The following is a 24,356-nucleotide window of genomic DNA, read 5'->3' on the forward strand; positions in this document are numbered from 1 at the left end:
CCAGCGTAACACAATCACGATGGCAAAACACCTCAGTCACGAAGAGGTAGGAGGTCACTAGCTGCGCCTTACATCCCTGTACAGATTTGTCTATATTGAACCGCAGCTGATCCATTCCAGTTCTTCTCTTCCCTCTCCGACCTCCTCTCCAAAACATCCCAAAAAGCCCGCGGCTCAGTCTTCCTCACCCAAAAGCCCCTCCTCCCAAACAACGCCAACACGAGCACATCAGAGAATGCCTCTTCGTCATCATCTCTTCCTCCCATTCTTATCAGAGCAACAGACGGAAACACAAACGCACCGAATCCCAAGACAGCCAAAGACCAGAGCCAGAAGGCCGCAAGGACATCCAAGGTCAAGCTTTCGACTGTAGTCGCGCAGGAGGATCTCGAGACGTTCTTTGCGCGGTATGCTGAAGTTTGCAAGGCGAGCATGACGGGGCTGAAGAAGCGGGATCGGAAAAAGGGAAAGGCGAAAGCCAAGGGTGGTGCTTCGAAGGTTACCAAGGCTTGATCTGGGGTTTGATTGTTGTGACGCGGCTGATGTTCGGGACTTGCATTTATGGCGTTAATTCTGGCTTCTTTCTGTATCCTCTTGCAATAGATCTTGTTGCAGTACTGGTGGTATGTAAAGGTACCTTAATTGTCATGGCATATGGTTTGCTGGAGGTCTTAAACGCAGTCTGCCTTGTCCAGGATCAATGCTTCATCTGCGCAATTCAATTGAAACGGGTATATTGACAAATGATGATACACGCTAAAGGTACAGGCTTCATTAGGCAGTACATATCCAATGCGAGACTTGATCCACCCAAGAGTCCTACAATCGCCCGGGAACAGACAGGAAACAGCAAGGAAAAATCATGTAAGAGGAGTCATTAGAGAACAAGAATGCGCCGTGCCCAAGCGGGAAGGCACCTGAATGAGAATTGGGAGGGCATTAAAACGCAGTATTGAAAAAATAGGCAAGAGAAAGATATCAGGGAAAGACGATGGAAGGTGGGTTATGACATAGTTAGTCCAGATCCTAGGGATCGACTTTCTTCGTAACATCCGATCCTGTTGCTGTTCGACGGTCGGGCGCAATTGGGATATCGTAGTCATCCACGGCTTCTTGAGAATTGGTAGCATGATATTCCAGTCTTCGGCTGAAGTCGCCCATTGCTGAGTTGAGAGCTGGGCCTAGGACAATTTTCGCCGCAATGTGAATCAACAATATGAACAATTGCACTGGAGGCACCAGGACAAGAGTGGCCGTCTTCTGGATGAAGGAGGACGCATCTTGCTTTTCCGGCGGACTACTACTGACCAGAATGGACGGTGGTGGCATTGGTGATATCTCTCTTTCTCGCGAGGCTCTGGAGCGCCGGCGGAATTCTATGCTCATGTCGCTCAGATTCTTTGCATGGTCAGTCTCAGCGTTCGAGGGAATGTCGAGAAACGAGGTAGAATTCGATCCTGAGGACTGGTTCATCGGGGAAGTCTCAGCCTGAGAATCCGTGCTATTGATGCGTTCTGCTGCTGAAGGGATTTTCTTCTCGGACGAATCCGCCAGATGGAATGCCATGTCTTCCGCCAAAAATTCTTGTTGATCCGGCATTTTGTCCCGACAAGCGACTGACAACGGCGATGCGGTTGTCAATGGGGAATGGATCTCAGAGGCTGGAGATGGTGGGATTTCAATCGAGTGAAATGACTCGATACTTGAGGAGTAGGACATGTCCGGATCAACTTGCAGGTCGGAGGCCTCCTCGAACCTTGCCAGCAAGGTTTCGAAGCTTTGTTGTGTTTCTGCCACGGAGGTTGTGGGAAGAGGCAGCTCCCCAGGAACGGTGACTGAAGACGGCGCCTCCTCCTCAACATCGGGGACTGTCTCCAGAATTGTGCTATTACTGTCTTTCGTGGTGAAGCCGCTATCGTCGGTTGTATTTCCATCCGTATCTTCCCCAGCGCTCGCATTAAGCAAAGTCAGGTCTTCCGCCGCGGGAGTGTTTTCCAATAACGACATCGATCGAACGGGGGCACTTTCTCTTCGCCCCTTTGGGCGCCAGGCCCGTTTCCTCCTTGGAGCTTTCGCTTCTTCGGGTATCTCAACAGTAAAACCTCTTTTGAAGGGGCATGGCGTTACTTCATATCGCAAAACTTTAGAAAGTGCCTCTTTCATAGCCACTACAAGTTTCTTATCTTCCTCGGTCTCATTCGGAAGTTCGATGCGATAATATGTGAGAGGCCGTATGCGCAGAACAAACGTTGACTCCCCATCCACACACCAACACTGAGAGTTTTTGAGTATTGCATGAACGACACTCCCACACTTCAGAAAGACAGTCAGGCCATGCACCTTCTCAAGCCTCAGAGGTGCACAGGCAACTGTTCGCTCAGTCGCCGATCGCCATGGAAGAGTTTCGATAGTGTCGACTGGGTAATCAAAATCGGCGGGCGCGGTACTCGAGGGTATAGGTGCAAGCGCTCTGGGAGAGAAGTGCACTATCTTCGCAGACGGGTGGAAGAGCAGGTCATTTTCGGAGGCTGCCGTGCGTAAAAACTCGGAGCTGGGCTGCTTCCGGGGATGTAGTTTGGTCGGCAGGGTAGCAGATCGACGGATAGACTGGATGTGAGTGGGGAGTACAGCCGAGGACTCGGGCATATTGATAGCAGAAGAAACGACCGATAAAAGGGTTACATTGAAAAGCAGTAGCAGAAGGGTGAATTATTAAGCTAAAATAGAGAAGTATGGTGTAGGGAAAGACAAGGAATGACTATGTAACCAAGGAGAGTGAAAGAAGGATGGACCCAAGGAACGAACAGCGATTAAGTTATCTTCTGAGAGACGGAAATTATCATCATCGTCATCATTGACATCGGCTGTTCACTAAGAAGGGACCGAGCATTATTGTTCTCCCTCGTGATCTGCTTCGGCAGGCGGGGAACGTCGCCTGAGGCATCAGAAGCCACATGAACGGGTGGGTCCGCGCGCCTCAGGTCGGCTTAGTAAAGAATTTGCGGCTGGCGTCTAACTGGCCAATCATCAAATGCGATGACGCATCTGCTCATGTTTCCTGTATTAACTATTTGGCTGCCTGTGGCAGCTTTATGACTAGACTACATGCTAGCATCGCAATGTTGACTACTTCTATTTAAAGGACGATTGTCGCTGGTAGGCAGCCTGCTCTGTTTTCTCTCCTGAGATTAACCCAGCTCTTTGGTTTGCTCAACGTCCATCATGTCCAATTTCGAGCCTAATGCCATCATCCGCGGTTTCCAGCTCACAGTCGTCGGAAGTAAGTGGAAACCAAGCCTTTCGTTTAGTTGTGTCAATCCCTTTTCGGTTGGTCTAGTAGTTCCGAGGAACTTTAGACGATTAAACCAAAGAGGCCCAGTGCATGCTATTGTGAGTTTAGTTCAATGCTAACATCTCCTGAAAGCTGTTCGAGCTCTGCGGAATCCGGAGCTCTTCAAGTATGACCATTTTCGGCAGGCCGCTCTAGCAATAGCTGTTGGAGTAATCATTCATCTGATTATCCAAATTCCGGTGCGTACTATTGACTCTTTGCTTACCTGGGTTGCCGATTGCTAAGATTTCTTGACTAGATCGTCGGTGTCAAGCTTCTCCTCTGGATTGCCTCATGGTTCTCCGATCTAGATCGTAGCTCATGGGACGAGTTCATCCTGAATGGCCTGGATTTCCTCAACAATTCCGTCCTTCAGATACCATTTTTGCTCATGACTTTAATGCGATACGTTACGCCAACTTTGGATGAGATGTAAGCCTTTTACACCCGGGCATTGAACGGCCCTTTTGCTGATTGCTTAGCTTTATGGAGTCTCTGAAATGGGTTGACTCAACTTACGTTCAAAAGCACAAGGCTGACGACCCAAAAACACTTCGTGCTATGTACTACCCGCACCTGGCGATGTACTCAACCAAAGGAGCTACTGGTGTCTCAAAGCCGATTCCAGAGGCAATCATTCTGTTTCTGCGGCGATACGGGCGCAAGTTCGGGACGCTCTTGGGGCTCTACCTGATCTCGCTTCTTCCTGTTGTGGGAAGATTCGTCATGCCCACAGCCTCCTTTTATACATTCCAAAGCAGCGTGGGAACAACTCCTGCAGCGGTAATCTTCGGAACAGGTCTGGTTCTCCCAAAGAGATTCATTGTCAGGTTCTTGCACACGTACTTTGCATCTCGCAGTCTAATGCGTGAACTGGTGAGTTGAGGTGGCGTCACTCCTCATTTTTTGTCTGACATGGCGTATAGCTTGAGCCCTACTTTTGCCGGATCCACTTCACACCCGAACAGAAACGCCGCTGGTTTATGGACCGTCAAGGTGTTCTGTTCGGTTTCGCCTTCGCCTTCACCGTGGTCCTGAAGGCACCCTACATCGGAGTGCTGATGTACGGCGTTGCACAAGCATCGACTGCATACTTGATCACAAAGTGCACAGATCCCCCGCCCAGTCCCGCCGAGAGTGAAGGTTTCGCCGAGAGCCAAGTCACCTGGAAGAACAAGCACGACTTCCTGCGGCTGTCATTGGATAACCTGGACAAACTGAATCTCCCTTTACAGAGTGAGGGGGAAGTGCAGGAGACAAAAGTACCCCAAAGTCCGGGACGGAAGTTCTCTTGAAAAGTCCAGTTGTATGGAGCGGTAAGGTTCCAATGTAGCAGAAGGCACAACGGTTGGGATCAGCGGATCCCTCCCGAGCATAGTGGCAGATACCGAGAGTCAATAGCCTGAGCGTGAAGGGTAAATCCCGGGCTGTCGTATATAGGATCCCGCACCTACCATACCTATCACATCGAAGGCTTTTCCTGCCATGTTCATTATCTTAGTGTCAGAAAACCTTTCTTGGTTGGATATGATTTGCTATTCCACTGCGGAGGCCCGCTGATAAGCGAGATCCGGTGATAAGAATGCGTTGCTGATACGTAGACATCGCGTAATGCGCTCAGTCCACTTTGGAGTAACATCTGCAGTTTGGAGTAGCATCTTATCCTACCTATCATCCCCGCCTGCGGGGTATGCTCGACATCGGATGAAAGGATAGGTTCACAGGATGGTTTCCTCGGTTCCTGAAGCTGAGGCGAGGATTCAAAAGGATGCGTTGTTCCTGTGCGATCCTATCAATCTTAGGTTGGTTGACTATGCGCGCCCTCGAACCATAACACTACCCTTCTTTGGTATATTGCCGATAGGAACGGCTAAGTCACCTAAATATGGGCGTCAAAGGAATTCGTACCGCTCTCAAAGTCGATCTCGATAAGCCTGCTTGGGAGCAATCGGGCTTACATGTATGTGCTGTCAAAGAGCCCTGAATGTTTACACTACTGACACATCGCTAGAATCGCTGGCATCCAGATGGTACGTCTGCTGGAATGACATCGTCGAAGTACTCCCCTTATTCAATATGAACATTCTTACAGTGCCGGCCTATGGCAAGATCGCCAACAACGAAGTGGTCAAGATCGAATGTCTCGATTGGACTGGTGGCCAGATCAAGAACAATGACTCTGCCGACGATATTAAGAACGTCGATCTAACGCAAATCCACTATCTCTCCGGTCCATTTGAAATTGAGACGGCCGAACCCGGAGATGTCCTGCTTGTTGAAATCCAAGACGTCCAGCCGTTTGAGGACCAGCCCTGGGGCTTCACGGGAATCTTCAGCCGCCATAATGGTGGAGGGTTTCTGGACGAGATCTATCCTGAGCCGTGCGCTTGTCTTCTCCCTACACTGCACCACTGCACATAGCTGACTTCTCTACCCTATAGCGCCAAAGCAATCTGGGACTTCGAGGGAATCTTCTGTTCTTCACGACACATCCCCCACGTGCGGTTCGCTGGCCTCATCCACCCGGGTATCCTGGGCTGCGCTCCTTCAGCCGAGGTCCTCGCCGAGTGGAATCGTCGTGAAGGCGAACTGATCGCCACGAACACCAGGGGCCGCGATGTCGCAAAGCCCCCCGAACCGAAGAATGTCCATGCCGGCAGTGCGGACGAGGACCTAAAAGCCAAGATCGGCAGAGAAGGCGCAAGGACAATCCCCGTTCGTATACACCTTACCCCCAGCATCCCATGGACATGACCTAAGAGACCTGATTAGGGCCGCCCCGAACACGGAGGAAACTGCGACATCAAGAACCTCTCCCGCGGTTCCAAAGTCTACCTCCCCGTGCACGTCCCAGGGGCCAAATTCTCCGTTGGAGACCTCCACTTCTCGCAAGGTGACGGGGAAATCTCATTCTGCGGCGCCATCGAGATGGCGGGCGTCATAACACTCAAATTCACAGTCATCAAAGACGGGATGGCGAAGATGGGGATGAAGTCTCCCATCTTCCACCCCGGCCCTGTGGAACCCCAGTTCGGGCCCGGCCGGTATCTGACGTTCGAAGGGTTCTCCGTTGATGAGCACGGCAAGCAGCATTATCTGGATGCGACGGTTGCGTATCGCCAGACTTGTCTGCGGGTTATTGAGTATCTTCGCCGCTATGGGTACAATGATTATCAGATCTATCTGCTGTTGAGCTGCGCCCCTGTTCAGGGACATATTGCGGGACTTGTGGATATTCCCAATGCGTGCACGACGTTGGGGGTGCCGATGGACATTTTCGATTTTGATATCCGGCCTGAGGCAGAGGTGGTCAAGATGGATATGGGAAGCTGTGCATTTGCCAGCAAGTGACCATGTTCTACTCATACTAGGCATCCTTTACGCTAGTCTAGTTGTTATATTCTCCCGTTGCATCTTCTTCTGGCTTACAGAACGAGACTTACCCAATATAATCCCGTCGAGCTCTTCTTCTTTCTCGTCGAGCGCGTTGAGCAGAACAGTGAGTCTCTTCATAACTCTCAAAGTACTGTGGCTAGCTCCAAAGCATGTTGTCTAGACGACTTCTCCTCAAGATATGCTAGCCTTCAATGTGGCGAACACGCCGCAAGGTCTATTACGGACCTCTGCTCTCTCCAATCTTGGTCCACTGATCCTCTCCGACCTGCTGAAAATCCATGATCCTGTCAGGCCCGCCAAAGCGATTCTGAGTCGCTCTCCAATCTCGATCGACAGCCGTCTCTGGCCTCCATCGAACGATGTCCTTCACCTCCTTCTGTAGTTTACTCTCTAGAGCATCTGCGATAAAACCGCCAATTGTAGGCATTTGCATGGCGCCATTGCCGGAACCTCCAACAGCGACTAGCAGTGAGGGGTGTTCAGGATGTCTATCGATCAAGAAAGCACGGTCTGGGGTATCAGCATCCCAGCAAATACGCGCGAAAGACAGTGGCCTGTCAGCCAGATGCGGCATTGTATCATGGAGAAAGTCTCGTGCGCGGGCTTCGGCCTCGAGCGGGATCTGATGCTTTGCGAAGGGGACACTCTTCTCCTGGCCCGGTCTGTTTGGGTCAGGGAGAAAGTTGCAGTACCCTGGATGCTCGTCACAAATCTTGAGCTCGAGTTTATCCTCATCAGGCTCAATGAAGAACCCTTTGGCGATGTTGAACAACACAGGAAGGTTCCGATATTGCTTGACCTCTTCAGGGCCCATCTGAATATGACAGAGAGTCCACGCGGTAGGCCGAAGCTGCTTCTTGAAGTCTAGGAGACTGTCACTGCCAGCACCTGCCGAAAGAATAGTGCGATGGGCTTTGTGCACGCGACCATCGGCAGTTCTGGCTCCAACGACGTCTCCGTCCTCGTATACCAACGATACAACATTCCCTTCCGGAGAGCCAGTGACAAATCTGACTCCCAAGCGCTTAGCTTCATTGAAAGCAGAGATCATAGCCTTTTTGGCATGAATCCACCCAGCACCAGACTTGTGCAACCAGCCTTTCCAGCCAGGGAAGTCGCCTGTCAGTACACCTGGCGGCATGGTCCGGCGGAAGTCCTCGGCTGTCTCCAGCTTGACGAAGTTTGTTTCTGACGGTTCTACCTCGTCTTTTCGTATGTGGTCAATCAGAGCAGGTGTGTGCCCCGATATGATAAAGCCAGTTTCGTGAAAGTAAGGCTGGAAAACCGGGTCAGTTTTCCACGCCTTAAGAGCAGCTCGCGTAAATGTCGAGAAGGCTGCGCTTCGAGGGTCGGATGAGCCATCTGTCTAACTGTTAGAAAATGGAAAATCCTTTTCATATCTCAAATAACTCCAGTCGTACCTTTCAGCTCGCTGTGCTCCATAATCTTGTTGATGTCATTGCCTGCTGCAATGGGCGAAGGAACTGGATGAGGGTCGAGAACAGTGACATCTTTGTAGCCTCGACGAGCGAGATGCAGAGCAGTTGAGCAGCCCCATGTGCCTGCTCCGATAACGATAATGGAAGATTCAGTGCTCAAAATTGAAGGCGCCATTGAACCAGTTTGAGGCAGTGTTTTACGCTGGCAACGCGGATTGGACGGATGTGAACCAGATACTCATCTGCGAGACTGCGATTGGGAGTGAAGCTGTATTTCAATGACAGAAATGGGGCACACTATCATGCCATATCTATTCAAATCAGAGAGTCGGATCATTCCGAGCTGTCTGCCTCAAGAATGACGCTACTGACAGAGACAGTCCTGTTGTTCGGCTCGTTTTGCCCCGCCTCGGGATCTCTTGAAGCTGCACCGGTTGGACCTTCCTCGTCTCTTAGACACATCCAGAAAATCTGGGGAAATCATCAAAGATCATCGCATCTCTGCATCTTTAATCAGACCCATAAGGATGGAAGAAGAGCCTTGGTCGATATGCTTGATCTGTCTTATCGCCTGACCAACCCTGAGACGAAGGCATTGGTCGAGCTCGCCGAATTGATAACCCCCTGTTGCTTGTACACAGACAAGACAATGAAACCCGTGAGAATCTTCTCATCGTTCTGTCTGCTATGCTGTCTTCCATTGGATCTTGCTATCTGATTGTCGTTTGGAGCTTCCTCGTTTCAACCACTTATCGTATCTTCCCCTCTCATGAGGGGAACGCAAAATGACCCACGGCGAGCGTATCTCATTGCATCAGTCCTGTCTCAGAGGCAGTATCCTGCTATCAAATGGCGTACCTTGTCAGGGCTACTGTGAGGGGTATTAGGAGTAATCGAAGGCATTAGGGATCACCATCACTAGAACGAGATTGTCATTGGAAAGTTACATGCTGAACCCCTCGGCCCAAAAAGAGCCATTGTAACTCTATCACGAGTCTATCATGCCTGTGAAGGTATTTAAGAGGCTCGATTTCCCGTGATGCTCGATAGTGGAAGCAGCAATTCTCTTGTGAATATCAATTTGACATATGATGGCTCGTTCGGATGATGTGTACACTGATGTCCCAGGAACTGTATACCTGGTCGATGGTGATAATCTCATCCTTTGAACGAATACATGGCGATCAACTAATCTTTGTATAGCATCCGCATCTTTAACGGGTGCTGCCCATGCAGGGCAGGATATTCTTCTGATCCCACAGCCTTCATCGTCCCCTGCTGATCCTCTGGTGAGTTTGGTTTGTCTGGCGTCTCTAGGTCTGGTACTGATTGCTTGGCTAGAATTGGTCGAGAAGCAAGAAATACTGGTCTCTATTTCTTATCTCTGCCTATGCGTGCGTTAACTCCTTTGGTGAAAACAATTGGGGTGCAGCATGGACAACCATAGCCAAGGAGACTGGAGTTACGCTGGAGAATATGAACGGGGGCTCTGCCCTCAACTACCTCCTGCTTGGATTCTTCAATGTGATCTGGATCCCCACAGCGATGAAGCTTGGGCGAAAGATTGTTTATATTCTGAGTTTACTCTTCGTTCTCGGCAGCGGTATTTGGGGGCGGTTCTTCGAAGGCACAGCCCAATATTACGTTATGCTTGCCATTGGTGGCATCGGAACAGCCGCATATCAAGCCCTTATTCAATTAACGGTCTGCATTGAGTCCCTTCTTGATTGGGGTCCTTTCCTTTTGCTGACGATCTACCCCAGATCTTTGATCTCTTCTTTTCACACGAGCGCGGTAGCATGGTGGCCATCTATATATTCTTCCAGCAACTGGGCTCTATTTTGGGCCTGATTCTGGGAGGGTACATCACCGATGGTATCGGCTGGAGATGGAGTCAGCCTATCGTTGCGATTGCCTGCGTGAGTTTCGACTGTCCTGACCTTGACCCAAGATATAGGAGCTGACTCCCATCAGGGTATCTTGATCTTACTGTTTATCTTCACTTTCGATGATACAATGTTCCCGAGATACCGATTCAGGAACAGCGGCTTTTCAGCTGCAAAGATTGAGACTTGCACCACACAGGAAGACGCACAAGTCACCTCTGAGAAGGACCAGAAGCTGGAGCCGTCGACATCTGTCGCCGTAAGCCAGGGCGCTGGTGAAGTCGACATTCCCCCTCGGACCTATCGCCAGAAAATCGCCCTGATCCACTACCTCGAGGATGACCAGACGACTTGGTATCAGTACTTCCGTCGCCCATTTTTCCTCTTTGCCTTTCCAAACATCGTGCTGGCCGGCATTCAATTCGCATTTGGCTGTACAGCCGGCATCATCTCTTTTAACACCATCTCGGAGATTATGACGGAGCCACCATACAACTGGAGTGCAGGCTCAGTAGGCCTACTATTCCTAGCAGCGCTCGTTGGTAACTTCATCGGGTAAGCATGCTAAGAGCCTCCCCCAAACAAGGGAGTGTTGACTGTCCCAATCTAACAGTGGACCAGCATGGGCATCGGATCCTTCTCAGACTGGATCGTGCTCTTCCTAGCCCGTCGGAACAAAGGCTACAAAGAGCCCGAGATGCGTCTTTGGGCATACATCCTTCCGATTATTCTCGCTGCTATCGGCTACTTCACCTACGGCTGGGGCGCCACAGCCGGTGACCATTGGATCTCGATCGCCGTCGGGCTCTGCTGCATGATCGCACAGCAAGTCTCGGCGACGAGTATCGCAACCGCATATGCAATGGAGTGCTTCGACCGGGTGGGTATTCCCTCAAAAACTTCCCAGACCCCCATTATCCCCCTAAGTGAGGCACGCATCGTCTGACAAGGTTAGATATCCGGAGAACTCGTCATCGTTCTGGCCATTTGTTCCTCTTGCATCAACTTCGCCATTTCCTTCTCAGTGCAGCATTTCATTGACGCAACGAATTACGGCTGGACGCTTACATTCTTTGGTATCTGGGTGCTTTTGTCCATGCTTATGGCCGGGCCGATGTTGATCTGGGGCAAGAGCTGGAGACGGAGGTGTAAGGGCCGGTATGAGAAATTCCTTGCTGAGACTGGACGCTCGGTTTTGTAGATATTCTCTCGGGTTGTCTGTGCTTTGCGGATCAGGCATGAGATATCAGTTCGGTATCGAGAGAATGTGTAGTCGCATTCCTCACTTGTTGAATGTCTCTATTGAACCACAGGGAATCTGTATACGATTATTAGAATATCAGACTCCGGCCGCAAGACGCATATCCATCGCCTTGCAGGGCGGATAATCGATGGTGATCTACATCTACAAAGTTTCAATTTGCGGTTCGCTCAGAGATTCATATACTCGACCTCTTGTTGGAAATATTTTATTCAAACGCTAGTTGAACAAGTGCTGGACGTAATCACGCGAGAACGAACACAGTGCGCCAATCACCATACTTCAGAGCTGGTAAAAACATTGGCCGAGAAACCCCCATCAGCTCCTGAGGAACCGCAAGGGAAATGCAATGAGCATCGCCGCTTTTGTGCGCAACTGAAAGGAAAAGAGAATACACAAAATCATGAGTCATTGACCGATGAACCATGACGCCGATGGTTACGAGAAAAACTTCCGAGCGGCGGCCTTCTCCTTGGCTTCACTGTCCTTGATCGCCTTCTTGACCTTGGCGATCTCGTTGAGAATGCCAGCGTCACCGGGGGCCAGCTTCAATGCCTCCTGGAGATCCTTCAGAGCCTCATCTTCCTCCTTCTGGCCACTGTATGCAACAGCGCGGCGATAGTAGGCCTTGGCTCTATCTGCTTCCTTGGCGTTGGCGGCGTCGGCGACTTCAAGGGCGTAGGTAGCCCAGTTCTGGGCATTCTTGTATTGACCAAGCTTGTTCGCGAGTAGAGACGAGTTGGAGTGAAGAGTGAAGCGAAGAGATTTCATCTGAGGCTCGAGGTCCTTGGGATCGTTCTCATCGGGATCAGGAAATTCGTTCAGGTAGCGCAGGCCCTTCTGGTACTTGTCAAGACCAAGGGCAACGTCGCCGCTCTTGAATGCAGTGTTGCCAAAGTTCTTCAGCTCGGAAGCGATCTTGAAGCAGACCTGAGCGTTGAGCTCCTCGCCCTGGTGATCATCGGGGTAATCCTCGTAGGGGTCTCCAGTGGCATCGGCAACCTGCTTAGTGGCGTTCTCGTAATCCTCGCCAGACAGCTCACCGCAGTCAACAATGGTCACGTCGGTGGTAGGCTTGTCGGCTTGGGTAGGCATGTTCTCGATCTTGCGAACAATACTCTTTCCGTTGATCACCTCACCGAAGACCACGTGCTTGCCATCGAGGTGAGGGGTTGGGACAGTGGTGATGAAAAACTGGCTGCCATTGGTGCCTGGACCGGAGTTGGCCATTGAGAGGAGGAAAGGTCTGTCGTGCTTGAGCTCGAAGTTCTCATCGGGGAATTTCTCGCCGTAAATGGATTCACCACCGGTTCCATTGAAATTGGTAAAGTCACCACCCTGGATCATAAACTGCTTGATCACACGGTGGAAAATGGATCCTAAGCTCGAACCGTAAGACTCTGAATCGCACCTGAAGAGACAGGACGGAGGTCGTACCCTTGTAGCTCAATGGTTTCCTTTGTTTTCCCACACCCTTCTCGCCTGTACAGAGAGCGCGAAAGTTCTCTGCGGTCTTGGGAACAACTGGGAGACCGTTAGTACCTCAGTGACGAAAATTGGAATCATCTTTCGTACCATCGTTGAACTGCGATTACACAGACAAACATTAGCTGAGCGGCCCAATTGACCCAAAAAAGACCGGTAATCTCACCAATTCAAGCGCAATACGACCAGCCTTCTGGCTGCCAATCTGAATGTCGAAGTAGACGCGAGGACGACCTGTAATCTCACCAAGTCAGTGACCCCTCATCCTGAGGCCCAGAACCCCACACTGGACGGGGCAGTACGTACGTTGAGTCTCAGCCATGATTGCGCGCTGGAAGTAGTGCAATAATGAATGAACGTGCTAAGAAGTGAGTAGTAAAGACAAACAGTAGCAGAGTGAAAGTGCTGTGTCAGAAAGTGAGAGAAGTTAGTGAGGAAAAGCTGAGGAATTGACGGACGAAGTGGGCTGGACCAGCCCTTTTTTGCGATGCTTCAAGAAGCTTCCATCGACTCCGCACTCACTCAGTCTACGGGCAGGAACTGAACAATATAAGACCACTTCTTCCAATTTTAGATGCAGTGAGGGTCCGTTCAGGTTGATTTAGGAACGGAACTAGCTGAAATCATTATATTATGTGCATTTTGTGAACCTATCTAATATTTACATTGAAGCCAAGCAACTAACCACCTTTGCAGCATACAGTATGTTAGCTCCTTATTCCAGCAGTGATGCTGGTAGTTCAAACTCAATGGTCTGCGTCTCTCCATCTTTCCGTTCGCCCTGCGGCTTATTCTGTCCCTCCGCGGGTTTCTTCTCCTTCGCCAGTTTGGTGTTGATCTCGATTGTGACCTAAAGTTGACACTCGTTGTCAGCATGGATTGACATTCTCAGTCGGAGACGAGGTACGAGGAGGAGCAAAAGCTAACCGCCGCATCCTCACTGCGGTAATCTACACCCACCGGCCCATCATTCTTCAGTTCGACATCCATCATGGCCTGGAAGACACCGTTCTTGACCCGGTCGGGTTTGTATGCTTCGCCCAGCCGGCGGAAGAAGTATTCGTATAGTTTCCGTGCTGTCTCCGCATCGGCTGCATCGTGAAAATCTGGTTTGCTGCCTTTCTTCAATTGACCGTAGAGCGTAAATTGTGATACTGCGTCAACTGTTAAAGGGGCGCATTCGAGGATCTCAGAACAGCCAAACCCACCACAGAGCACCTCTCCCTCAATGTCCTGCACGTTCCTTTTCCACTGAATAAAAAGCCATAGTTAGCTTCTGGTACGCTCTGTCCCCGACGTTACAGACTACTCACTTGGCCGCCTTCTTCGGCAGGCCATAATTTGGCCTTCAATACCCGCTGAATGAGAGTGTCTGCGTCCTTTTCGGTATCCTCCTTGCCTACACCAGCAAGAACAAGCAAGCCGCGGCCGATTGACGACACGAGTTTCTCGTCTACTGTGACTGACGCAGATTTAACTCTCTGGATGACCGCTACTCATGAATTAGCAGAGAGGGACTGCGTGGAGAGAGCAAGGCGCACCTTTCATGTCGGGGTATATCGCGGAGGATTCGCTCAGAATCCGAGGAGAAAAGATATAATCAACGGAAACTAAGTAGACTGGTCAATTGTTAGATTCTATTGTCAAGGTGAAAATATTGCCTTAATGAGGCTGCGCAAACTATGCATCATAGTAGAGACGCATCGGGTAATAGCCGGGAGCGGAGATAATATACCTGGTTCAAAAAACAAAATAGAGATATCATCAGTTCTCAGTAGAAAGCTCTGATCAAGATTCCTTTGATGAAGAGCACTAGAATGTATTCAACTCATAAAAAAATAACGAAGGAACATTCACGTAAAGCAGATGGCGATAACAGTGGTTTCGCCTCCTCCGCCTTCGATGAACCCTCCCGCACATTGCTTGCTGCCCGCCAAACTCACCGCCTTCACCAGGTCTTGACAACTCCAACGAGCACCAGGAGATTCGTTAACATTCCCGGCCTTTTCTGGCATCATCTCCCAGCGCGTCGACTTTCGCATTGTCGCCCAACATCCTTCTCCTCCTTTCCAACTGGAACCGCAGCTTCCAACTCGCCGACACCTTTCCATATTTCCCTAAATCTACGGGAATTCCCTTTCTTCCCACGGCGATCTGTCCATGTGAACAGCAGCCATGACGTCCCGCAAAACGCAGCAAGAGATCGACAAGACCTTCAAGAAGGTCGCGGAAGGCATACAGACATTTGAGGGCATCTATGAAAAGATCCGCTCCACATCGAATCCTACCCAGCGAGATAAGCTGGAGGAGAACCTGAAACGAGAGATCAAGAAGTTGCAGCGATTCCGTGATCAGATTAAGTCATGGGCTTCCGGTAATGAGGTCAAAGACAAAGGACCGCTGCTCGAGCAGCGCAGAGCAATCGAAACTGTGGGCTAACGATTCCAAACCGACTGACATCGCCTTTCTGGGACATGGGAGAAAGCTAACAGAGGTTGCAGTGTATGGAGCAGTTCAAAGCCGTGGAAAAGGAGATGAAGACCAAAGCGTACTCCAAGGAAGGCCTTTCGGCTGCGTCGCGACTCGATCCCAAAGAAAAAGAAAAACTCGAAGCGTGCGACTTCCTATCGACCTGCGTGGACGAACTTCAACTGAAGATCGAGGCGATGGAGGCCGAAGAGGAGACCCTCCACGTGCAGATGAAGAAGGGCAAGAAGGATATCACCAAGACAAATCGTTTATCGGACCTCTCGCGGATACTGGAGCGGCATAAGTGGCACGTCAACAAACTCGAGTTGCTGCTACGAGCCCTTCAGAACGGCGCGGTCGAAACCAGCCAGGTGATGGATCTGAAGGAGAGTATCAAGTACTACGTGGATGATGGACACAATGTCGATTATTGCGGTGAAGACGAGACACTCTATGACGATCTCAATCTGGGTGAAGATACCGAAGCGCAATTTGGAATGATTGGGGACAACGATCGCGTTTCGTCGCAGGACACACAATCGATCCAGGAGGACGAGCCGGAAGTGAAGGCGAAATCGTCGAAAGCTGACGCTAGTGGGCTCCGCCGGCCATCAGCGCAGATGAAGTCACCTTTGCCAGTTCTCGCAACACTTCACCCTCCAACATCTACAAACGCCACCTCTGGCATGAAACCCGCCCCTCCTCCAACTCGCCCCCCCGGTGAGACTCTCAAATACGCGTCAGCAGCGGCTGCCGCAGCGGCGAGCGACAAAAACGGTGTCGGTATTGCCCCTCTGCCCCCACCGCCTGGCACGAGCCCTGCCTATACCGCCGCCATCCCAGTCTCGAGAGCGTCATCCACAGCATCGCCAGTTGTGTCTTCGGTCCAGCCAGTGTCGAAAGCGGCAGCAACCGCCACGGAAGAGCCTGGCGGACACGGTCGGTCCAAGACTCCAGCTCTCAACCCCAGCGCGACGGCGACTCCTGCAGCCGCCAGTGCTTCGAATACGATGCCTTCCACTCCAGCGACGGACAAGGCGAACACCACGGCTGCCAAGGAACAGTCAGCGACAGCCAACGGCGAGACAGCCAAGGAAGATGAACAGCGCGACGAGTCGATATACCATCTGCCTCCCGGGCTGCAGGACCTGATCCAGTCATTTGAAATCACCAAGAGCCGCGCGACGAACAGTGCTTCAAGCTCGTCACCGTCGGTCCAGCGATTGCTCGCAGCATCACTGGCAACTTGCCCGGAGCCTGCCGATGCAGAGAAACCCCGTCATTACCGACCTTCCAATCCGTACAACACCCCTCTCTACTACCCGCAAGAACCACTCGCCATATTCGATGATCCTCGTCTGTATGACACCGGACGGATCGATACCGATACGCTTTTCTACTTGTTTTACTACCGTCAGGGAAGCTACCAGCAGTACCTGGCGGCAAAGGCGCTCAAGAACCAGAGCTGGCGCTTCCATAAACAGTACCAGACCTGGTTCCAACGCCATGAGGAGCCGAAGAACATCACCGAGGACTATGAACAGGGTACATATCGATTCTTTGATTACGAGAGTACCTGGTACGTCTCATTCCATTCGTCGATTCTCTGTTTTCTTTGATTTTTTCCATGCAACAAGCTAATGGAGACTCAGGATGAACCGGCGCAAGGCGGATTTCAAATTTATCTACAAGTATCTGGAGGATGAATTATAGGGAAGTGTATCTTGGGTGCATATGGGACGGGCTTTTCTTTTTTTTTTCTACTGGACAGGTGGCGAATATGGATTTTTTGACAGGTTCATCTTCATCTTCACCATCATCTTTGATACTTGTGGTAGTCTTGAATATCCGCATTAGGCTGGTTGGGTTTTGACTGGTGATGGCGGGAATATGTGATATTTACTTCATCTATTTCCTGCCCCTGTTTTTCCCCTCCTTGTCTATTTCCGTTCTCACTCATAGTTCTTCTATGGTGACATCTGTGAACGAGTAAATGAATGGGACAGCAGAAACATGGGAGTTCTGCTTATGCTACTGCTATTCCTTGGTTGGCTGACCCAGCAAAGTACAAGACAGCGCAATTCGAGGTGCCGAGGAGATAGACTCACCGAAGGTTTTCGGCCTGTGTCAAAGCTTAAGATGAATCAATAGCTCCTCTGGGCTGTGAAGCAAGCAGATGACACCTTGGTAGGACCTGGCTGAAGCTTACTCGCTGTCGTCTATCATAGCTCCTCTAACCAAGATAAACGTTTCCCTGCATCACAGGAGCGGGGGCTGACTAGAGGTAGTAAGTAGACAGGAGTAAAGTACCTCTTTGCCCCGGTCGTCGGAAAAAGACAACTAGCTGACACAGATCTCTATCCGCCTCACTTGCCCACTTCTCGTATTCTCCCATGCAGAACTGCTATAGTTTGCATCCTACTCTCACAGCAACCAGGAGGTGCGGGATTTTTGAACCTGCATCTTCACCATCCTTGAGGAGCAGCTCGATGCACCCGATGTACCGTGTACGCCTGGGAGCCTTGCAAATCGCCTAGTCCTCAACAGGCTAAGTCAAGACGCTAAAGTAACCGGGGGGCTGTGCGATTGTGTTGTGATCTCCCTTTTGGCTTCGTCAAAGTTCAGTCTCAAAGTCCAAGCCCCCGAATCCGAGGCCAAGCGATCAATTGTAACCGGCTTTCTTGGCACAGCTGTAACAGTTGTCATTGGATAGAATAGGGGATGATTCCTTGCACAGTGGACTTGGACGGGAACAAGCCCACAAGGCTGTCGAATCGCAGATTTACTGTGAGTGGACTGTGGAGTAGGAAACAGTTGTTCTTGGGCCACTTGGTCGACTAGATGGACTGTACTCCGTAGTCTACTCCGGAGTAGAAGGGAGAACAGAGTGATGATTGAGATTGTTTCTCCCCGGAAAATGTGCCGACTGCCGAGTTAATTGAATTTGGTTCAGTGATTGTGATCTCATCGAAGCAGAGAATAACAGACTTGATGACAAGATCGTTGCCTGAGGGTCAGCAGAGGGACACATGACTCGACAATCCGTACTTTTGCTAGCGCTCTCTCTCTCTCTGTCCCCCTCGCCCTTCCAGGTACTTCCTCTTGGGCTGTCGTTCTTTGCGGGGATTTCACCCTTTGGCACCCGTTTTCTAGATACTTTTCGTCCAAGTGGTACTGACTAGTACCAGTGCCTTTCCCGGTGAACCTCTCAGCGAATCAAGATCACCCATTGTCGATGTGCTTCATCGCAGATGATCCTCAAGCCAATCCTTACCCAGTAACCAAAACAATCGTCTTACGAAAATGGGCAGATTTCTACGAACGACAGAGTACGGGTCTAGGTATCTCGAAAGCCTCACGGCCAAAAGGAAAATCAGCAGCGGCTCCGCGGCACATTCAAGTGGAGGAGCGGGAATGAATGAACGCATTTCGATTATCTGGTCAGTAGAATGATGATGTTGGCATTGGATGATTACTCCTCTCATCATCCTTATCGTGGTTTTCCACTGCAGTCGGTTGGTGTGGGCTATTCATCCCCGTCTACTGCCTCCAATCACAACAGTCAATCCCACCGCAGGGGAAATCCCAAGAAGCCCTCGCGTTTGACGCTAGAAGGGCCAAAGAAGTTTACATTGTTCCCCGAGTCTTCTGGCGCAGACACTAAGCAGGGTTCTTGCCTGGTGATGATCGACCGCTTCACTCTCCCACAGCACCCCCTCCAATCACCGTCCCGCTGGATAGTGGCTGAGTGTTACCATGATAAAGCTAGCAGATTAGCCAAATAATTCGGTCAAGTTGGATCATTGGAAATCGACTCTCAGGCCGTCTCTCCTCTCGTCTTCGCTTACCCCAGCCATCGTTGGGTCGGTCAAATCAGGTACCTTGATCCCCCGTTCAGGTGACGTCGCCTGAGTTCAAGAGTCTCTTCTTAAATACTTGATGTATAGCCCGCCGCGATGCCGGCTAGGCCACCGATTAGGAGAAATCCAGTTCTCGATGCACGTGCGACCATTTGATTTCATGGCTGTCGCGTTCGGTTTCTTCTTACTGCCTTAGTTATCATTATAAGAACTCCCAGATCCTTTTCTTTTGTTTCTTCTTCGTCTACACCTACGCTCTTCGATCATCATGTACTCTCAGATGAATGACAGACTCTACCCTCGGTTCACAGTGGTAACTACCGACTGAACTCTTTTACTACAACAATTTGAACTGACTCGGGACTCCCAGAACTCGTCTCGTCCTTCATCCACCCCCATGGAGCCGTCCTCAAGCCCACACTCGGCTCAGTCCTTCAGCTTTGCAGACGTCTTCCCTGGCGGAAACGAGCTCGAAATCCCTCTCGGTCATCCTTTCGACTCGGTCTACGAGTTCTCGCCGCCAAGTCCCTATAACGCTACCACCATCCCAGACCTCTACGCTTTGAACACCTCCTACAGCGTCCCCATCCCGTCCTACTCCTCATCCTACGAGACCCAGTTTGCATTCACTCCGAGCTTCGAAGATTCGTTGCTCGCTCAATACTCGCTCAGCACCAGCGCGTCCTCATCCGACTCTCCCAAGTAAGCACCCAGTTCTTGTAATGCGCTCTCTTGACTGGATCCAGCAGTAAACTAACTCTGGACCTCCAGATTATCCAAACCCTATGCGTGCGAAGACTGTGGAAAGGCCTTCACCCGATCCGCTGACCTCAAACGGCACCAGAGCAGCGTCCATTATCCGGTCTACCAAGATTGTCCCGTGGAGGACTGCCCGCGGAAGGATCGCAATGGCTTCCCGCGCCGAGACCATCTCATTGAGCATCTTCGCTCATCCCATCACATGGATCTGCCAAAGCGCCGGATGACGAAGCGAGTCTCGAAGGCGTCTGCCTGATCTTTCCATGTCTCCCTTTGTTCATGCCCGTCTCTATGATTGATTTGCCGGTTCTAGACATGTACGATTCTATTGATTCTCCATCCCCGTTTCTCGCTCCTAGCATCCTTTCTTTGGGGATTGCCACTTTGTTTTCCTTTCGATGTTCTTTTTATATTTTATATTTTTACATTTGTTGGTTTGACGATGCAACGAACATGAGGTATAGAGGCGTTTTGGAGACAGGTAAAGGCATGCGTCGTTTTGTTATAGCTACTCTGTGTTTGTTTCCTGCCCTGGACGACAGTACAGGTCGGACGGATGTGTCAAGGCCACCATGTGTGATGATTTCTTTTCTTGTCCCTGTGATTCATGGTAGACTGGACGGCGAATGGCTGCTTTCATTGACTTTGAAATTGTTCCTATGTTTCACTTATACATATTTCTTCTGGTGTTCATATCTGGCTTTATAGATCGATGCACTTGATCATATTTCTGAAACACAATAACAGGTATATTGTTCGTTGATTGACACTGCAAGTATAGACTCGAAATGTTTAGTCAATTGAGAACCAGCGAAAAAGGGGGCCATGTCATGCTCATGTTGAAACACGGTTCATCAGCCGTGCCTTTCTGTGTGCAACATATCGACTGGGATTGAGCTGCGGTGTCTCGTGTCCGGCTGCTTGCTCAGAGTCCGGCGCAGACTTCTTTGTGAGGAAGGGATTTGAGGTTTCCATTTGGATCATATTCCATTCTTGGATCTCTCGCCATGGATGGAATAAGCCACTTCTTCGGGTTTTCATGAAGAAAATCAAGTCTTTCAAGCTTCTCAAAGGCAAGAATGGCGCCATCAAAGTCAGAATAGCTGGCATTTGTTTAGCCCCTGGGTCAACCCCTGTATACCTGGTTCCGCTCTTGTCGAAGTCCTGCAAGGCCTTGATTATTTGGGTATCTCCAGGTCCTGGACACAGTTATCCAGTGGGTTGACGAGTCTAATCAAGGATGTCACCTAGTCTGAGCTGCACGACATGTTCACACCCTATTAACGTGCATGAATGAGAGCGCCGAAGATGAGACCCAGTTGTGAGAAGCCATGGTGCTTAGGTGTTTGGATGCACCTGGTTAAGATCACATGTAGTTCAGCCACAGCCTCATGTTGCTTTAGTGACGTTTATTTCGAGCTGGTGAGGTCATCTTCACCAAGCCACTGTAAGCAGCCAATGTATAGTGCAATTCTTTCCAAGAGTCCGCGAGCAACCCCTGCGTCGGATATGGTTCTCACGAAGTATACCTTCAGAGGAAGTATACCAACTGACCTTGCCGTCCGAGGTACGCCAGGTCCTCGACAAGAAAATGTTACCGATCCGGCGAGATTCAAAACGAAAGATTTGATTTTATCTGGCAAAATAGAAGACCGTGAACGAAGCCCAGCTGGCAACCGGCAGCCATATAGCAGCCCAAAGTCCTGACCTGGCGACACACTTTGAGGCCTCCCGGAAGGACCAAGACGAACCCACTTCAAGCAGCAATCCTCGACAAACCCTAGTGGAACCAATGTCAGTCGAGCTCCAGAATGGTAGCCCATTATGCCATATTTTCTCCACCTTGAACCTGGCTACTTGGACCGGCATCCATCCTCTCTTCCCGCGCCGTGTCTTACAAGCAAGAGTTGTAACGATAATTTGTTCGTCTTTCGCAGCAGGTTCGCCTTCGGCAATAAAGCGTCTTGTTGCCTCAACTTGGACGCTGTCATGCGGGCTCCTCTTGCTGCTTAGGTTGTCCCGGTTCGCTTTGCTTAAGGTGTCGCGATACCGTCAGGCCAGGTGAAGGGCCTTTATGGTCTTATTGCGGACTGCTCTTGATGTCTGTTCTTAATCATGAGTGATTATGAACTTTCTCCCATAGAGAAAGTGTGGAGCATGCTCCAGCCAAACAAAGAAACAACAATATCTGACTCCAAGTATGGAGCTGCGAGGTCTTAGGTCTTAATGTCACAGGTGGTATTTGCCCCTCTGGGAATGAGATCATCTCGTCTGGATAGGATATACAGGGTCATGCATAGTGTGTCAGGACTGGCCAACCTAGAATAGACTTTGGGGCCTATTACCTCTCAAAAGGCTTGAATAATAGTTAGTTCTAAGTACTATTATTACCTGACAGCTGAAATGCTTACCTACAATTCCGTCTTCGTCGAGATGGAGCTTCGCTCTTGTACGGTAAGGACGGCCCACGCATTGTCTATCAATGTGACAAAACAGCTTGGTCAACAGCACTCTTCAACGTTCTTTCAAGGTGGTGATACCATGCCGATTATAACTGTTGAGTCGAATGGGATTCGGGAAAGCAACGTGCGACAGACCATCGACTCGGCTAGTACCGTCCATAGCCTGGTGCCGAGGAGAGACGAATATACCTCTCCACTGGTTGGACTGTATAGCAGATATGTACACGCTTCTGCACAATTGCTGCTGCATATACCAAGTATGAGCATACTAGGACCATGATAGCACGACAAGTAGCATAGTCCTCGATGAGCGTCGCGCGCTCTGTGAAAGTGAGCCGCAGCATACACACACACTCGGCAGGAAACATCGTCTAGATAATTGCCTTCAGTTCATGCATGAGAGATGATTCCCGTGAAAGCCGCAGTATTGCTCGAAGGATCAGCTCTAGCAGTCTCTAGTGGCTCTCCCAATCACAGTGTTCGATGCTAGGACTGGTTTTCCAGCTCATTCTGGGAGCAAAAGGAAATTCCTTTTGCTTGTTCCATTAGGGTGGGTATACCAGTTTGTCTTCTGGTTCTGTATTCTGCAAGTAGAACACCTCGTAGGTACTCTCTGTCATCCTCTCTGTTATTCTTTTTTGGGGCCTCGAGGGGCGATCTCCACCACTTTTTTTGAGTGAGCAGCTGGGACTCCTGCCTGTCGTTCTTCATCGGTTAGAACCTAGTCAAGCTGACTATTGGGAAAGGAGCAACAGACTTCTTGTACTCTATTCAGCATGCCCATCGCTCATCTTCGTTTGTCTCCTTCGAAGTTGTCATTATGTTGCTCCCCGGCGATACTCGACTGCTATCAATCCACGGAAGCTCAGTCATACCCATCTTATCAAAGGATAGGAGCCATACATAAATACTGACGCCGAGACCTATATCCGGAAGGTTGATATGGAGAAGGAGTTAATGGAACTACGCTAACCGGACAACCGATCAAGAGCAGGGGGTTAAATAAAATCCATTCACTCCGCAATGGCATAGCATTCATAATACCCGTCCAGATCATTCAATAGACTCAATTATCTTCACTATTAGCATCAAACCCCAAACAGCATTCACTACCTACACCTACTTTCCACTCCCCAAATCCACAAACCCTCGAAAGCACTCCCCTTGCGCCCTCCCACGCTCATCAAACACCACTCCTTCCGCCTCCAACAACAGCCGCTTCTCAACCTGATACTTCCCACCCAAGATCCACTCTCCCTTATATCCCCCCAACGTCCCATTCGTCGCCAGCACCCGATGGCAGGGCACCTCTGGCGCAAACGGGTTCGTGCGCATTGCATTCCCCACGGCCCGTGCGCTGGAGCCTAGGTGTGTCGCGAGCGCCGAGTACGTGGTCCAGCGCCCTTTCGGCACGGAGAGGAGGGTGCGGTAGACGCGGCGGCGGTAAGGGGTTAGGGTGGGATGGAGGGAGATGCGGTGGAGGAATTTCTTGGTTTGGGGGCTGAGGGATATGCATTCTTGTGACGACGGGGGTGTTGGTGTGGGTTTGGATGGGGACTGCTTGGTTCTCATAAGAGATGCCATAGTTATTCTCGGGTGGTTATCCAATATGAACCACCAAGCTCTCTTCTGCAAGTATTGGATAACGGTGATGTGACCTTTGCAGAGGTGGATCGCATGTGATCATACAGGGACCTATATCTTTCATCAATAATATGAACTTTATCAGTGGAATGATGAGACTCACCTAGTCTAGTTGTTCTGGGTAGTTATGTAGTCTAAGAAGAGTGCAAATGGCTACGCGACTTGTTTTATATGAGAGACTGTTGTTTGGGTGGCTCAAGCCGCTGCTCTCAATGTAGCAAATCAGAGTCCTCTGGTCAGGCCACGATACGAACCACTGTAGAGCGCCGAGGTAGCACTCACTGCAATAAAATCAATGAGCTCCTCACATAGTAACACAAACTGCTGTCGAGCCTGAATTTACATTTACACCGTTTTTGAAGCT

The 24,356-nt window shown here is 50.3% G+C and overlaps 11 protein-coding genes across 11 annotated transcripts; 6 read left to right on the plus strand and 5 right to left on the minus strand.

Annotated features, from left to right (window-relative positions):
- Positions 1-19: 19 nt before the first annotated feature.
- AFUA_2G01990 (signal recognition particle 14 kDa protein) lies at positions 20-513 on the plus strand (the record flags this gene model as incomplete). The annotated part of the gene is made up of 2 exons (XM_744241.1): positions 20-46; positions 121-513. 2 exons carry the CDS (start codon positions 20-22, stop codon positions 511-513), a joined length of 420 nt encoding a protein of 139 aa, XP_749334.1.
- A 513-nt stretch (positions 514-1,026) lies between these two features.
- Positions 1,027-2,646, minus strand: AFUA_2G02000 (uncharacterized protein; the record flags this gene model as incomplete). The annotated part of the gene is made up of 1 exon (XM_744242.1): positions 1,027-2,646. The coding sequence occupies one exon, from the start codon at positions 2,644-2,646 to the stop codon at positions 1,027-1,029; it is 1,620 nt and encodes a 539-aa protein (XP_749335.1).
- A 435-nt stretch (positions 2,647-3,081) lies between these two features.
- On the plus strand, positions 3,082-4,924 carry usgS (transmembrane protein UsgS). The gene is made up of 5 exons (XM_744243.2): positions 3,082-3,280; positions 3,425-3,531; positions 3,591-3,763; positions 3,814-4,207; positions 4,258-4,924. Exons 1-5 carry the CDS (start codon positions 3,223-3,225, stop codon positions 4,624-4,626), a joined length of 1,101 nt encoding a protein of 366 aa, XP_749336.1. The 5' UTR covers positions 3,082-3,222; the 3' UTR covers positions 4,627-4,924.
- Positions 4,925-5,079: 155 nt separating this feature from the next.
- Positions 5,080-6,682, plus strand: fmdS (acetamidase/formamidase family protein; the record flags this gene model as incomplete). The annotated part of the gene is made up of 5 exons (XM_744244.2): positions 5,080-5,291; positions 5,343-5,361; positions 5,424-5,712; positions 5,773-6,046; positions 6,104-6,682. Exons 1-5 carry the CDS (start codon positions 5,217-5,219, stop codon positions 6,680-6,682), a joined length of 1,236 nt encoding a protein of 411 aa, XP_749337.1. The 5' UTR covers positions 5,080-5,216.
- Positions 6,683-6,944: 262 nt separating this feature from the next.
- AFUA_2G02030 (NAD(P)/FAD-dependent oxidoreductase) lies at positions 6,945-8,597 on the minus strand (the record flags this gene model as incomplete). The annotated part of the gene is made up of 2 exons (XM_744245.2): positions 8,149-8,597; positions 6,945-8,089 (listed from the first exon to the last, which is right to left on the minus strand). Exons 1-2 carry the CDS (start codon positions 8,339-8,341, stop codon positions 6,945-6,947), a joined length of 1,338 nt encoding a protein of 445 aa, XP_749338.1. The 5' UTR covers positions 8,342-8,597.
- A 570-nt stretch (positions 8,598-9,167) lies between these two features.
- On the plus strand, positions 9,168-11,253 carry AFUA_2G02040 (putative MFS transporter; the record flags this gene model as incomplete). The annotated part of the gene is made up of 8 exons (XM_744246.1): positions 9,168-9,179; positions 9,295-9,363; positions 9,429-9,455; positions 9,508-9,870; positions 9,930-10,085; positions 10,141-10,607; positions 10,674-10,932; positions 11,008-11,253. The coding sequence occupies 8 exons, from the start codon at positions 9,168-9,170 to the stop codon at positions 11,251-11,253; spliced, it is 1,599 nt and encodes a 532-aa protein (XP_749339.1).
- Positions 11,254-11,467: 214 nt separating this feature from the next.
- On the minus strand, positions 11,468-13,303 carry cyp7 (CYP40/PPID family peptidylprolyl isomerase). The gene is made up of 5 exons (XM_077804043.1): positions 13,105-13,303; positions 12,965-13,032; positions 12,889-12,898; positions 12,751-12,837; positions 11,468-12,692 (listed from the first exon to the last, which is right to left on the minus strand). The coding sequence occupies exons 1-5, from the start codon at positions 13,118-13,120 to the stop codon at positions 11,752-11,754; spliced, it is 1,122 nt and encodes a 373-aa protein (XP_077660209.1). The 5' UTR covers positions 13,121-13,303; the 3' UTR covers positions 11,468-11,751.
- A 129-nt stretch (positions 13,304-13,432) lies between these two features.
- AFUA_2G02060 (D-aminoacyl-tRNA deacylase) lies at positions 13,433-14,346 on the minus strand (the record flags this gene model as incomplete). The annotated part of the gene is made up of 5 exons (XM_077804044.1): positions 13,433-13,648; positions 13,759-13,952; positions 14,007-14,049; positions 14,112-14,290; positions 14,340-14,346. 5 exons carry the CDS (start codon positions 14,344-14,346, stop codon positions 13,514-13,516), a joined length of 558 nt encoding a protein of 185 aa, XP_077660210.1. The 3' UTR covers positions 13,433-13,513.
- A 627-nt stretch (positions 14,347-14,973) lies between these two features.
- On the plus strand, positions 14,974-16,980 carry AFUA_2G02070 (CNOT2/3/5 family protein; the record flags this gene model as incomplete). Its single annotated transcript, XM_744249.1, has 3 exons — positions 14,974-15,228; positions 15,300-16,846; positions 16,920-16,980. The coding sequence occupies 3 exons, from the start codon at positions 14,974-14,976 to the stop codon at positions 16,978-16,980; spliced, it is 1,863 nt and encodes a 620-aa protein (XP_749342.1).
- Positions 16,981-19,395: 2,415 nt separating this feature from the next.
- AFUA_2G02080 (C2H2-type zinc finger protein) lies at positions 19,396-20,142 on the plus strand (the record flags this gene model as incomplete). The annotated part of the gene is made up of 3 exons (XM_744250.1): positions 19,396-19,440; positions 19,498-19,829; positions 19,899-20,142. 3 exons carry the CDS (start codon positions 19,396-19,398, stop codon positions 20,140-20,142), a joined length of 621 nt encoding a protein of 206 aa, XP_749343.1.
- Positions 20,143-22,910: 2,768 nt separating this feature from the next.
- On the minus strand, positions 22,911-24,351 carry agt (MGMT family protein). The gene is made up of 2 exons (XM_077804045.1): positions 24,096-24,351; positions 22,911-24,043 (listed from the first exon to the last, which is right to left on the minus strand). Exon 2 carries the CDS (start codon positions 23,930-23,932, stop codon positions 23,468-23,470), a length of 465 nt encoding a protein of 154 aa, XP_077660211.1. The 5' UTR covers positions 23,933-24,043; positions 24,096-24,351; the 3' UTR covers positions 22,911-23,467.
- Between the last annotated feature and the right edge of the window lie 5 nt (positions 24,352-24,356).

Source organism: Aspergillus fumigatus, chromosome 2, assembly GCF_000002655.1.
Source record: "Aspergillus fumigatus Af293 chromosome 2, whole genome shotgun sequence".
Taxonomy (NCBI): Eukaryota; Fungi; Ascomycota; class Eurotiomycetes; order Eurotiales; family Aspergillaceae; genus Aspergillus; species Aspergillus fumigatus.

What these genes read in the sequence shown, in the direction of transcription:
- agt (XM_077804045.1), bottom strand. Translation starts at nt 23,932, where the DNA reads ATGGCATCTCTTATGAGAACCAAGCAGTCCCCATCCAAACCCACACCA.
- cyp7 (XM_077804043.1), bottom strand. An exon ending in GAAACCATTGAGCTACAAGG is followed by an intron (nt 12,693 to 12,750) that starts GTACGACCTCCG and finishes GTTCGAGCTTAG; the next exon opens with GATCCATTTTCCACCGTGTG.
- usgS (XM_744243.2), top strand. Translation starts at nt 3,223, where the DNA reads ATGTCCAATTTCGAGCCTAATGCCATCATCCGCGGTTTCCAGCTCACA. An exon ending in ACGCCAACTTTGGATGAGAT is followed by an intron (nt 3,764 to 3,813) that starts GTAAGCCTTTTA and finishes CTGATTGCTTAG; the next exon opens with CTTTATGGAGTCTCTGAAAT. An exon ending in GCAGTCTAATGCGTGAACTG is followed by an intron (nt 4,208 to 4,257) that starts GTGAGTTGAGGT and finishes CATGGCGTATAG; the next exon opens with CTTGAGCCCTACTTTTGCCG.